A 14,502-nucleotide genomic window follows, 5' to 3' on the forward strand; every position below is an offset into this window, starting at 1 on the left:
ACCTCGAACTTAAATCCTGACCCTGATTTATCTTCTGATTGGATCTCATGGTTAACTAGCCATGAGCCTACTGTTTCTGTTACTGGCAAAATGTGGGCACATATTCTTTTTTTTTTTTTTAAATCCTATAAAATGAAATGTAGTATCTCTAAAACATGTGTGATATTACAATGAAATACTGAAGAAAATCAGCTCCTACAAAACCAAAAAACAGGGTGGTTATTTTTTTTCTTCAAAAATTTCAATCTGCATAAAGGTGATATTCCTAATTTATCTTACTCAAATTAAACTCTCATACTGCATCCACAGGAGTAAACTTCAGAAGGATGGAGAAGAATCATCCTACTGTCTTTCAAATTTGCTGTCATCATAATGCTTTCAAAATTTCTGAAGTTAATATAGTGATTTATCTAAAAATTCTTATTCCTTTCCTTATTTGAGAATTCTAATGATTTTACTCTCCTTTTTGTGATCATATTATTTTACAGACAGAATTTCCATTTCCCCTCATAAAAATCCATGTTCTAGCACCCCAGCAGTGTTCAGTTCACTCTAAAAGACAATGTATTTCATAGCTGGGTATAAATTTGCTGGGAACTTAGGGTGGATCAGTAGGTCTACTGCATTATTTTGTGACTCTTGAATTAAAGTTCAGTAGGAAATCACATTCTTTGACAAATCATTCTCTTACGCATTTCTGCCATGACAAAATTCATACACATGCACACTTAGTCAGTAGTATGAAAGTACTAGTTTATACTGCTGCTCAAGGAAGAGAAGAAAGACTGTGTAAAAAGCCAGAGGTTCTACTTAATGTGTAATGCAGGTTGCAATCTTAGATGATATTAAAAAAGTGAAAATTGTAAAATAATATTCAAACTATAAGTCCTTAAGATGTTTTTAAGAATTTTCCAATTTCAGAAGCAAAGTTCTAAAATATGTTTTGTATAATCTCAGTTTTTAATCCCTATTATAAAATTAAATTTAAAAAAAAGAGGTAATCCAATGATAAAACTATTTGCAGGGCAGCTGAACCACTTTACCAATAAACAGGATTACATTACCTGAAACAGTTGGTTTTTATCTGCCAACATTCTATTTTTCTCCTTAGGTTTGATTTTTTTTTTTTTTTTAAACAAAGCCTACTGGTATTAAACGTATCATCAAGCTACAGCAAAACAGCAATTTAGGATTAGTCAGCTGATTCAGTAACTTCTCATGGCACTCTTTTTGATTACAGAAAATGCTAGGTAATATAATTTTTTCACCTCTCTTTTATTGTGAGCTACATAAAGTTGAAAAATTCTGCTTTGCAACACTCACAACTGAGTTTGGAATAAGGTGTATAACCAGTCAAGTTTCTCCTACGATTTTATTCATTATTGGACACTAATATGCTGATCACTGAACAGCGTATGAGGAATGGTGTGGTCTCTGCTCAATGGCAACACCCTGATTTATGTTCTCAGCCTTGCTCTAGTACAGCCTGACATACTGACAAAATGTTCAGAGATTTTAATGGAGCAAGATCTGTTTTCTGGCATGATGGTCCACAGCAGAACTAGTTTTCAAAACCTTTCTGTAGCTGAGACACCAATTTGCTCTTCCTTGTTATTTGTTCCTACAGTAGATGATAATGGGATACTGAAGACAGAACTGTTTTACTTGGGTAAATTATCCATTAACATCAAAATCTGAAAGCATTAGTGATTTGAATGGATATGGCAGAAAGAAAAGTCATTCCTTCCAGGAGTACAGTACAGTCAGTGTTAATGTGCTGGCATGGTGTGTTCAAGCCAATATCACAGTTACAAGTTGCTGTACCCACGACTGCAGCCATGCTGAGACACACAGAATGACAAGCATGCCAAAAAGTAAAATTGAGGTTTTACTGGCAATGCTATGTGTACTGAGAGCCCAGGAACTCAAATCCCAGTATCATAAAGCAGACCAAAAGACCATAAGCTTAAAAAATAAAGAGTTGTTATGCTTCTTAATCCACTTCCTTGATTTTCATCCCTGTGATTTGATGTTTTCAGTATGGTCTCTTTACCCATGAGGATGTTCAACAGAGATTTTCTAATCTCCTGTAATCTCATTTCTAGAGTAGCTGATAATTCACAAAAGCTGTGTGTGTGTGGTGGGGAAGAGAGGTGGAATAGATAATTAGGTTGTCTTATATTTTTTTCTATTCTGATTCTTAGAAATATGGTTAATTTTGTTGTTCAGGCCCCATAGATAACTACCTGTAAATGAAGGATCCACCTACTACCTATGTCAGGTGAGAGAAAGAAACTTCAAAGTAAATATTATCATAAAGCTGGTAATCTCACTCATCAAATGAAACAAAAAGATAATTATTTTAAGCATTTGATTAAATATACTAATGTTAAAAAGGCTTTCTCTCCTCCTCTTTATGACTTTAAGATGCATGAATCCATCAAAGAGTTCTAATCACAGGATAGGAGCATCAAATTATACATGTACAAGAGAATGTTAAATATATATATTACGTAGGGAATATATTTCATGCACATATTCCAAAGGGAAAGAGATCTAAGCGTGTGTTCAAACAATGCATCACACAGTTTATCAAAACACTAGCACATACAGGAAACATCAAGTGAAAAATACTTTAAGCCGTAATTCAACTTAATAATATTAACTTTTTTTGAAAAGCTTTAGTTACATTCTATCTCCAACACCTTCCCCAAAGACATCATATACTAGGTTTTAATTATTATTAATCTTCTGTTTATTCTTTAGAGGTCTTTAAGACAGTCAAACCTCTAGCTAGGTATATTCCTTTTTCATAAATAATTTAATTCAGATCAATACTACTACTGATAAGTACCCTAAATCAGATGAACACTTTCATACGTATTTTTATCATGCTTATGCATATGCTGAATTGCATATTGGATAAGCCTAAAATATATATTTTTAGCCAGTATATTTATTCAAATTCTTCTGCATAAAGGCCTCTATCTTGTTCCTTCCCTTAAACTGATGTGCAGACATCATTTCTCCTTTTTATTGTCATGGCTCTGCCTCCTTTGATAACATAGGTAAAAAGTAGGGCCTTCCAAATCCAAATAAGAGTTTAAGCAAGTTGCATGAGTAAAAAGAATATTATCCCATGTTATGAGAAATCTGAATGAAATCTGAGAAGATAGACTCCTGCTGCTCAGTCCATGATTACAGAGCTGTTATGCCTCAAGCCATGATTACAGGGCTGTAAAGTAGCTGAAGACCCCACCTCAGGCATTTTCCCATGGACCAACTCAAATGAAAGTGTGATAGTTTTACTGAACACTTCTCTTTAACTTTTTGAAGAGCTGCAGTGCAGCAATGCCTTGAAACTTATGTTTAAAATTATGCATACTGTTAATCTTACCACTTTTAATACGGTTACTCTGGTTCTTAGACATTCATTCAATATTTTAATGGAAGGGACCACTGAGATATTACTATAAATATACAATTGTCTTTAAATTTAATGCAGAGATTTAAATGCAGTATGATCTTTTACTGAATGTTCCATAATCCTTTTCCACAATTAATTTGGGAAAAATCAAGGCATTAGTATAACTGGAGGAGAAAAATTATTACGGTATAGTGCAGTGTTGGCTTACAAATAATATTAGCTATTCAAATAAATATTTTATCACATTTTCAACATTTTTTAAAAATTTATTTAGTTATAAGCACAGTTTGGTTTCCTGGATGATGGAGCTAACAGTCTAACCGGAAAATATCAAGTAAAACTGATCAAATAACTTACTTTCATTTTTCATACCCAACTATTTTATTGATCACAGAGATACTATGGATTTTGACTTACTGAAATTCTATTTACTGCAAAGGATATAACAAAAAAAAGTTGCACTGAGCAATACACCATCTGTGTTGCTACAAATGAACACTAAAGTACATAAATTAGATAGGCCCATATTAAATTCTCATACTCAGATTCCAACAGTCACATTCATAGCACAGACTTGTAATCTACACCTGTGTGTGTTTAAGAGTACAACTACTAGCAAAATATCTTAGCCTTGAGTCTATGATTTTAATAAACATAAAAAGACTCCCAGGTAGATCAAGTAGAATAATTTCATATTGAATTCTTTAAAATGTAACATGGAGTCATTTATGGCTCACTGGACTCGTAAATATGGTCTTTGTGCACAGCACAAAAACTGATCCTCTGTGATCTGTGTTGCAGAACACAGATTTCTTACTGCAATACTGTTGTGTAATTCAATATTGATCACTTGCGTTAACTTGGGAGTCAGCCAAGATGTAATAGGGAGCACAAAGAGGAAAACTGCACAATAAGTATAACAGCAAATCAATAAAAAGGAGAAAATACAAATGTTTATCCATCCTAACATCTGATTTTTCCATCAGCAAAGTATCTGTGGATTTTTCTGTCTATATTAAACAGAGAGATTAAATAAACTCTTCAAAATTTTCATAAGAAAAGCTGCTGTTAAACTAAAGACAATCGGAGTTGTTGCTTAATATTTAATACTTAACTTTCAGTCTTCAGTTTTCTTAGGGAAGATTGTAACATTGGTGTCACATTTTTTTCAGGAAAAAAAAAATAGAAAAAAGTAAAATAGGAAACAATGTTAAACATTAGGGAGATTTTGTTATTTTATTCATTTTCTTTATCTATTAGAATCTTTCCCAATTCTTTTCACTTTCAAGAAAGACATGTTCAGCTTTGCTTTTTTTTCTTTCTTTCAAATGACTTCTTCACCTGCATATTTTCAAAAGATTTGATTGTCAGTGTGACAGCAAACAGTGATTTAGTGGTAAAAGAATAACAGAAAATACAACATCTATGTGACCCTAGCCAGGGGTTCTTTTCTAGATTCATAAAGAAATGAATAAAAGATAATAAAAAATTCCTGACTCTGCCAAACTTTCTTTGCTATTAGGCATCACTTTGTTTTCCTTTTAATTCATTGGAGGCATAAATATTAAACAAGGTCACTGAAATAAAAGTTTAGAGAAAGGATCAGGTGCCAAGATGCAACATCTTAAATGTTATTCCAGTTGTCAGTATAGAATATCAACACTGCACATCAGCATTACTGTAATAAGAGTTTTAATCTTACAATATTAATGATTTTCAATTTGTAATCTGTGTTTGTATAAGTGCTTGCAAAACTGAAATAAGAAAAAGATGTGTTATAAATAACTTCATTGTAATTCATGGACAAACTGTGATTGGTGTTTCAGAAAACTCTTAGGCATCCACAAGGTAAGAGAAGGATTGTGAACCTTAAGTTCAAGCTACTTTTTGAGAAATAGCAAGACTACCTGAAGCAATTTAATGTACATAAACAGTTAATCAAAAATTCAAATAAATTCTCAAACTATACAACTAAAATTCATTTATTTTCAAATCATGAAAGTATATTTCTTCTATCGCATTAAAACTTAGAAGTAAAACTAGCAACAACAACAATAAAACAACAAAAAAGCAACTCAACTCAACCCCCCCAAAAGCTCCAAATATATCTTACCAATGATAAAAAGAATTTCCACTGCAATGTCACTGACAGTTGTGCTTCGAGTTGTAGACAGCTCATCATGGCCAATAAAGCAAACATTGTAAGGTACAGTCACAGCAACATAAAAAGTTGCCAGTAAAATAAGCCAGTCCCAGCCAGCTTTGAAAGTGCTAAAATGCAACAGTATGAATTTGGATTTTTTTGCATCTGAAACTTTGTATTCTGGAAATGCTGGTTTATCTACAAAAACATTCTGAAAAGAGAAAAAAAAAAATGATATGAGACAAAGCAATAATTTGATCATGCCAACATTTCTTCGAATGTAGTTTTGTTTGTTTGTTTGTTTCTACATAGGGCAAAGAAATATGATGGTCAAATGCATACAAGAATTAAAGATGAAAAATAACTTTCAAAACCACTAACATATGTGCAATATGTGAATCTTAGGCACATTCTTTGAGTTTTTCCTATTTCCTGAGAGAAGTATTTTCTGTGTACCAAATGCTGAAATATTTTATCATCTAGTAAATCAGTGATTTGTAGTAAAATTTAATGGATATAAGTGAGTCAGCTAGACCTAAATTTTAAGTAGGTAATGATTATTAAGTACAGATTTATGAACAAGTGAGACAAAATCAGGCCTGCACTTCAAATAACATTAAACATATCTCATTTTCAGAATGAAAGCAGCATTATTTTCAAATGTGAAAAGTGGCTGTAAGACATGGCATAAAGCACTATCATAAAAAATGGAGAAGTAATTATGGAAGTAATATTACATTTTAGTTGCACATTTCATTTAACTCTTCAAGCAAATATTACTTCCAACTCACATTTGACATGCATGATTTATACACTTGAGGCTGCCTTCAGGTTGTATGAGAAAGGTCATACTAAATATTTTAAAGCATAAGATTATCATCACAGCTGCTTCTATAAATGTGATTGATTACAAATTTTTTAACTATAGGAACCTCATATATATTCAAGGCAAATTGAGAGAGTGGAGCATGTGAAAAATATTTTTTCTGTTCTGAGCTGAAATTAGGGCTGCCTATACTAGCTGGACAATATATGAAGATGCATAACAGCTTCACATATACATGAGTTAGCTTTCCAACAGAGTTTGACACAGCAACTTATTTTAGGAACCTCAAGGGTCCACTGAACTAATCACAAAAACTCAGCTTCTGAGGTTCATTGAAATAAGGCTCTGGTCCTAGAGAAAAAGCACATAAAGAAATAAAACATTACTGAAAATTTACAGTCTCCCTAAAGAAGTGCACTTGACACTCCTTTTTATTGTCTTATCTCAATACTAGCATTAACAAAATCTTTTTCTTCTTTACATGGTACTCACACTTCTTTAGACAAATTTTTCTGAAGATGAAATGTCTTTTGTGAATTTTGGGGCAGGAAGAGGATTAATGAGGAATGAATTACATTGAATCAGAAGGGGACTGAATCTGGCAAATTATTTTTTACTCTAGGGAGTGAATCTAGCAAAGTATTTCTTCTTCTGTTGGGTGAACTGTCGCTAAATGGCAACAGTTTTCTGCCAGACAGGCTAAAGTTTTGTGTACATGAGGACAAAATTAGAATGAAGGTATAGAATGGAATAGATGGTACTGAAGGCAAAATATCCTTTCTACACATACTTCTAGATCTGTCAGAAAGTATTTTCAGACTAGCTCTAGCCTGGTCCAGTGGATTATACAGCTGCTAGCAGTTGGAGAAGATCTCTTGGTTTTGTTTCCTCTGAATCAGTACAGTTCATGAGCACTGACACATTTATAAATCAAAACAAAATTAGTAGAAATAACTATCTAATTTTCTTGAAAATTACACTCTTGATCTAAAACAAAATACTGATGTAGACTCATTATAATAGGACTTAAAATATATCTAACTTCACTGCGAGATAATGCCTCATTTCATTCTGAGTCCTGAGGTCTTATTGTGAAAGTAGCAAAGGTCTCTCTTAAAGACTTCAGTTCTCTTCACAAATTTTATAAATGTTTATCTTTCATTTTCTAGGGTTTTAACAGAACCTGTTACTCTGATGAAAAGCAGCATATGCTTCATCAACAGTCTGGTGTTATTCACTAATAAATTTTTTTCCCATCATTATGCTTGTTTAATGCTGTTCCAGTTACGAAGATTTACAAGACAAGTGTCACTTATTCAGTGAGTTAAGATTACTTCTGATCATAATGGTACTCACAACGAACATAACAACAACTGCATGGCTGCACACTTGATTGCCTCATCTATCATATCTTTTTTCTTTGAGCGATTCTTTTGAAACACTGACATCCTTACCTTCTTCATTCATGAATCAGAGGGACTGAATTCTCATTGCTGTTAGTGTCAGTCCGTTCCTAATCACAAAGCTATGGTCATATTTTCCAAAGTTTGTATTTTTTTTTCTTAAATTCTTCTACTTATTTAACACTTAAATTTTTAAAACATTTTGTAAGATTTTTTTTTTAACATTTAATCTTTTTTAGCATATTTCTTTATTACAACAGCTTTTAACATTTAACATTTACACTCAGTTGAAGTGTATGCTGTTGTATGTTGTGTTGTCTTCTGTGTATTCTCAGATTCTCAGTCTAACCAAGACTTTTCTGCTATTAGTTTCTAATTTGGTAATGTATCTGCACTGTTCCTTAATTTTGGTGACCAACAGCTTTTCAGGGTGATCACATTACATATCCTTGGTCTGCTTTTTCCTCAAGATAAAAAGGGACTTTTTTTAAACACATTTTAAACACATTTAACAAGTATTTTTCTCTGCAGTTAGGAGATCATGATACCACCAGCAAATGGAGTCAGGACACTGTTCTTCTTTGATCTACTTTGAAACTGTATGTATCTCATTATCTTAGTTCCCTTAACTTAGAATTCTTCCCCACATTTTGTCTTTTTACTTACATTTTAAACTTTTATGTCGAAGTGAAAAATAAAGGAACTGATTTGAAGTAGACCATTTTGATACTAGTGAAATACAAACAAGAAACTAAATACTGTTCTGAGATTTTAAGGCAGACTGTTTTTGAGAAACAGTTTGATTAAATTATTATTGAGATGTTCCTGAGGTAAAATAAATAAAAGCATTATTGACACATAAAGTGTACTGAAGTAAACAGAAATGAACTTCAGTATGCTTTACTCATCTTGTCAAAGTTATAATTAAGGCAATCTTCAGGTATCTACTGACCTCTAATAGTCTGTTTTTTAAAAAAGAAATGACAGTACAAAGCATGTTTGAAAAGAAAGAAGAATCACACCTACGTTATTAATTTTTAATTTGTTCTTCTCTCTTCTTTGTAGGTGTCCAGAGATATGATAAAGGACAGCTCTGCTTCGTCTTCGTGCTGAATCAAAATGTGACCCTGCTCGTCCTCTTCCTTTCCATTTGTCTGTAGAACAGAAGCGAGAGTCCATGAAACATCAGGAAACTGCACTTCAACCTTTGCGAACTGAGCTACTTTCATTTTATTTATTTTTTTCTATTTTTTTTTTTTTTTTGAGGGGGAGGGGAACAGCTGGATTTATTTTTTAAAACAAAACAAAAAACACAGAATCAAAACAAAATCTAAACAAACAAGCAAAATTCTGTATTGCTTTGCATTTTAAAACAAACCACAATATCAGAATGTGTTAACTTGAAAAGCTGCTTATTAGTAGTAATATGCAATTTTTAATTTGAGGCTTCTGGATTTCTAATTTTCTTTTCACACAATCACAGGCATAATCACTTGACATGTTTTTTGATGACATGTAATCCATTAAAGAATGAGCACTGCTTTGAAAGCTTTGTGGTTTTTCTCTCGATTCAGATATCCATAATTGTAAATCATGAGATCATGTTTTTTCTTCTTGCTTATACAGCAGTAAATTCAAAGCAACTCCTGTGACACTGCAATACATCATTATTCTGAAAAAAAGAAATTATGAGAATAAAGAAATAAGCTATCTGTCAAACAGGTTTAATTAATGTCAGTTCAATGCATATTAATTAGGTAGGGAAGAAAAAACAGTTAGTACAGCCAGAAATAAATAACAAGCAAAATAGCTAAATCTTGAAACCTGTCTATGAAAGATCTGAATTCTAGAAAATTGATGTGTTTTTTGTCTCTTCAGAGTAGAAGCATAAATAGGGAAAAAGGTAGAATACCAAACTTTCCAAACTTCTCCATGAAGAAAGCTTCAATTAATCCACAGAAAAACCCTATCCATATGAGGATTTTTTATGTCAGTAAAGAAGAGAAAGGGTAAAAAAAAAAAAAAAAAAATAAAAAAAAAAAAAATACACTGCAAAACAAAAATTAAAACTCAAAAGAAAACTATCAAAAGTGGAAGGAGAAGATTCATACTTCCTACTGCAGATTTCCCATTTCTATTTTGTGCCTCCAAAGAATGAAAGTGAAACAAAGAAGGGTAAAAAAGGTTGGAAAATACTTATAGAATTTTTTAAAAACTTTATATCTTAATGATCAAACTGTATAAAACATGAACTAAATTAAAAAAAAAAAAAAAAGTGTAATTTTACACTTTATCTGCTTCTCTGAACAAAACAGCTGAGTCTGTTGAATTAGGTCTCCACTATAGGTTTGGATAGCTGTAGTATAGTTTTGCTGTTTCAATTTAAAATTCTTTTTGAAACTTTCTGCAGGCCTCTCTTTCTTTTGTTTCTTGACCTAGACAGCCATTCCAGATAAAGCCATTCAGTTCAATCTGCTGCCTCCTGAAGTAATCAATAAAACATGCTTCAGAAATGATACAAGCAGGCTGAGAAAGCAAAAAATTATCCTTGCCTAGTTTACGGCTGACAACATTTTCCAGACTCTTCCACCAAAGGCTTGGTCCTCACAGTGTCTCATACTGAATGCCTTTTAGGTCTTTAACCTACAAAGCACAAGGTAGACTTTGCTGGTGGGTGATAGATACAACAGCCTCGGTGATATGGAATGAGAACCATGTTGAGTTGCATTGCATACAGCAGGCACAGTGCCTTCAGTTTGTGTTTTTTCAAATATTTTTAGCAGTCTCAGTAATACAGGGCTATGTTGCTATGGCAGTTATTTCAGTAGTTTCTTCTTCCAGAATAACATACAACATTCAAGCCATGGACAAACAATTGGTTTATGCTGTCAGCTTTGTTCTTACTAGCACCTAAATTCAGAGTTGCATTTTATACGCCATTGGATTGATAATATTTTTGTTTAGACAGATCTAATTTCTCCTACATAGGTTTAACATTCCAGTTGCTAGACCTTTTATTCATTAACATACCTGGATTGTGGAGCATAAGGCACTTAGAATCAAAATATCTACATTTTTTTGCACAGCAAGTGACTTTCATCACAGTGATTCCACCGTATGTAAGATATTAATGCTATCTTTTCTCTAACAAAATCCACTCTACTCCTAGAAACGGCAAAGCAAAAATAGAAAAGGAAAGTGTAAAATTCATTACAAACTGCTATCGTTTTTCCCTTTAAGCTGAAAAAGATTTTTATGGTATTAACAGTCAAAGAATACAAATTGTCTTTGTAGGTATTATATCATTAGACAATTCCATTACTAGAGCATGTCAATAACTCATAACATAAATCAGTTAATGAAGTTTGTGATTTCTCCTACTTTCTGATCTTCCTAGTGCCTTTAGGAAAAGAGGTAATGTTAATACTTACTAAACTATTTTGTTCATTGCCTGCATCTTTAATATGTGTGTGATTATTATCAATAACCTTCACTCTGTTCCATATCTGTTTACTGATCACTATTCTGAAGAAGACAGTTTATTTATTTTTATGAATATAAAGCTGTTTCTTCTTAATACTTAAAAATTATTAGATGTCTGACAGATTTATTTGTCTTTTCATTGCTGTTTTTAGGAAAAACAAACAAACACCCAGTGAATACAACCATCAGCAGGAAGGTACTTTAAATGCTTTTATTTGAGCATGAGATAAACATAAAATCAAAAGGATTTCTCATCTCCTCAACTGCTGTAAGAAATCAATGTTCTAAAAAAAAGCTTATTAGGGGCTCCATTGCCTGGCACTTCTACACATTATCCCTGTGTGATTATAATCCCTACTTTAAAATAGGAAGCAGCTTTGCAAATTATAATTAACCCCCCCTTTCTTTGATGAGAAAAGTGGCAATATGTTTTTTCACACCTTGTGATGCCTTTCTCTGTTATGCTTTTTTGTATGTTTTTTTTTTTTTTTTTTTTTAATGAGATTAACTATAGCAACATACTCACCACTGTGACAATCTCAGAAGTCTTTTCTAAGAAAAGCAGCTAACTCCTCCTCCTCTCTGTCAGTCTTAACTGTACTCTCATAAGACCTTGAGAATTCTTATAAACTTGTCAGGCCCACAGAAAACACAAGAAAATGCAAATGCTTTTTTAATGGTTGGTATTTTCTGTTTTATGAGGTATAGAGGGGGAAGGTCAAACAGTCTGGGGATTTGCTCCGGAAATACATGCACACCTGAGTAACTATCCACATAAAATAATTCTACTGCAACCAGTGGAACACACATAACAGGCTGTGAGGCTACAGATTTGGATCTCTCAGCAGTAGCTATTGAAACAATAGACTTAACCACCCTGGGCAAGATCGTATTTGCTTTATTATTTTATTTTTAAATCTATACAATTATTTATACCCAACCTTAACCACCTGCTTGCCACAGCTGTTCTGTTTGCTTGTGTAGCTGACAGATGAGGGTAAGATACATTGACTTTCCTTCATATGTTGTAAATATGTCCATATAAGCACACTACATGCAGCAAACCTGACCATCCATCAGATGGATTTAGGGAGGATAGTATAGATGTCAGTATCTCAAAACAACTTGCAAGGAAGATTTCTGCAGAAAAGCAGTGTGTTACAATGTGATGATTCTACTTTTACATGGACAATCAATCCTAAAGTGCCTACTAGCTGGGAAAAGTCAACTTCTTAGGTTTATTAAAAAATGTATTTTATAGTTCTGTAAGTAGTTTTGCACAAAGATGCAGCACAATGATAATAAGAAAACTTTTTATCTTTGGATGTCCAAGGGAAGTACGTGGGACAAACAAAAATTTTGGTAACATACACACAGAAATGGATAAGTTAGCAGATGAGCTAAACACATTTTTATATGTATTTCCTTATTTAAAACTGTATGTTACTGATGAACTGAAACAGCATGAAATGCCAGCTCTCAGAAGGAAAATTTTGTCACGAAAGTTATATACTTTCTAAATATATGAATGAGATTCTAATTTGAACAACAACAACAAGGTAGAACAGGACAAACAGATACTCTTCTTTGCTTAAAAGCTTCCAGGTATAGAAAGACTTGAAGAGGTCCATGATAATGCTCCATGTACATGCTGAAGCACTGTGGAAAAGAATGGTAATGTCAGGACTTCAAACTACCTCCATCTGGGCCCTCCCCTTCTCAAATCACAGAAGTGGCACGATCTCTGCTGCTGCTGTATTCTCCACACACTACACAAAATTTTCTTTTGCATTTCTCTAAGGGTAGAATAATCGAGAGATTTGGCATGATTGCACAGTGAGATGATGTTAGCTGGAATATTGTTTGTTTTCAAAACTGGATTCAACAAATCATTCATTAAAGGATTTCTCAGTCACTTTCTAATCTTATAGCCATGCAAGGCTTCCTGTAAAAAGTGCAGTATTTACTTTTTCCTTTCAAAACAAGTATTGAGAAACTCCCATCATAAGGTAAGGAAAACCATAGCAGAAAGAGTCTTTCTTTGCACGGATACCCATGAGCAGTCTACAACATGCCACAGAATAAATCCAATGATATCTACAGGAAACACAATAGTATTTAATCATACGCAGTAACATGAACTCAAAATTCATTTCATAGACAGTTTCACCCCCCAAAAATAGGGACAATATTGGAGTCAAATGGTATGAATAGATTTTGGAACAATATAAAAAGCTTCAAAAGCGAGACTTTGTGGAAAGGTGGTATGACTGTTTCCAGGATTTTTAAAACTTTTTTGCTAACTTTGGGGCATTATTCTCTGGGATAGAGCACACCAGCAGTAAAGAGCAGATACAAACCTCTTTGGTATTAAGACAGAATAAAAGCAGTAAGGACAACACACATTCTTTCTGTCAAAACCAGCCAAATATTCACAGAAGTATAAGCTAAGTTATTAAGCTCCAGGATAACCTCTAGCCACTTCTCCGTTAACTGATTAACTTATTTAATAAGATATACTGAAAGCACATACCAGCTGAAGAGCTATTACAGACCAATTTTTTTACACAGGAAGAATAGTATGATTTTTATCATTTTAATACTATGACTTCAGGTAAAATTCAACAGTCATATTATACTTGTCAGATAAGCTGCTGACTACTCCAACATTAAAAAAAGAAAAGGTGTGGGGTGTCAGAGTCAGGGGAAAGTAACCCAAATATTTCTGTCCACTTTCACTTTGATCATTGAAGGGTGTACACTTTTAAATAAGAAAATAAGTGCTCCTTTTCGGAAGCTGGTATTTGTATCTATCACATAAAATTTAGAACAGAAAGAAAAATAAAAATTCAAGTAGACATTTAACAGCTTCTTCAACGACAGACTGAAGTCCAACAGAACTCTAAAGGTAAGCTGATTTTAAACTATTTCACTGCTACAACCTTCTCCCAGGTTTCTCCTGAAAAGGTACAGTCTGTTATAGTGAAGTAACAGATTCAAACTCCAACATAACTATTGTGTTACTGCATTAAAAAAGTTAACTTGCCATCTCATTACTGAGGCTGGTAAATTATAGTTTTCTCACTAGGATTCTAAAGCCAGATCTGTCACCTGTAAAAACATAGTATGCTCAGGACAACTTGCCTAAAGGTAAACTCTAGGAAATTTCCTTTTTTTCTTTTCTTTTCTTTTCTTTTCTTTTCTTTTCTTTTCTTTTCTT

At 33.0% G+C, this 14,502-nt stretch overlaps 1 protein-coding gene across 1 annotated transcript in view; it reads right to left on the reverse strand.

Annotated features, from left to right (window-relative positions):
- The window catches only part of KCNH8 (potassium voltage-gated channel subfamily H member 8), a 153,786-nt gene that overhangs the window by 65,457 nt on the left and 73,827 nt on the right, over positions 1-14,502 (reverse strand). The window contains exons 4-5 of the mRNA XM_042888791.1: positions 8,826-8,953; positions 5,541-5,781 (exon numbers count right to left, since the gene is read on the reverse strand). Of these exons, the coding sequence (XP_042744725.1) occupies positions 5,541-5,781; positions 8,826-8,953 (369 nt within the window). The remainder of the gene's footprint in view (positions 1-5,540; positions 5,782-8,825; positions 8,954-14,502) is intronic.

The sequence above is a fragment of the Lagopus leucura genome, unplaced genomic scaffold (genome assembly GCF_019238085.1).
Source record: "Lagopus leucura isolate 7727_CA_CO unplaced genomic scaffold, USGS_WTPT01 Super-Scaffold_100157, whole genome shotgun sequence".
NCBI classification, from domain to species: domain Eukaryota; kingdom Metazoa; phylum Chordata; class Aves; order Galliformes; family Phasianidae; genus Lagopus; species Lagopus leucura.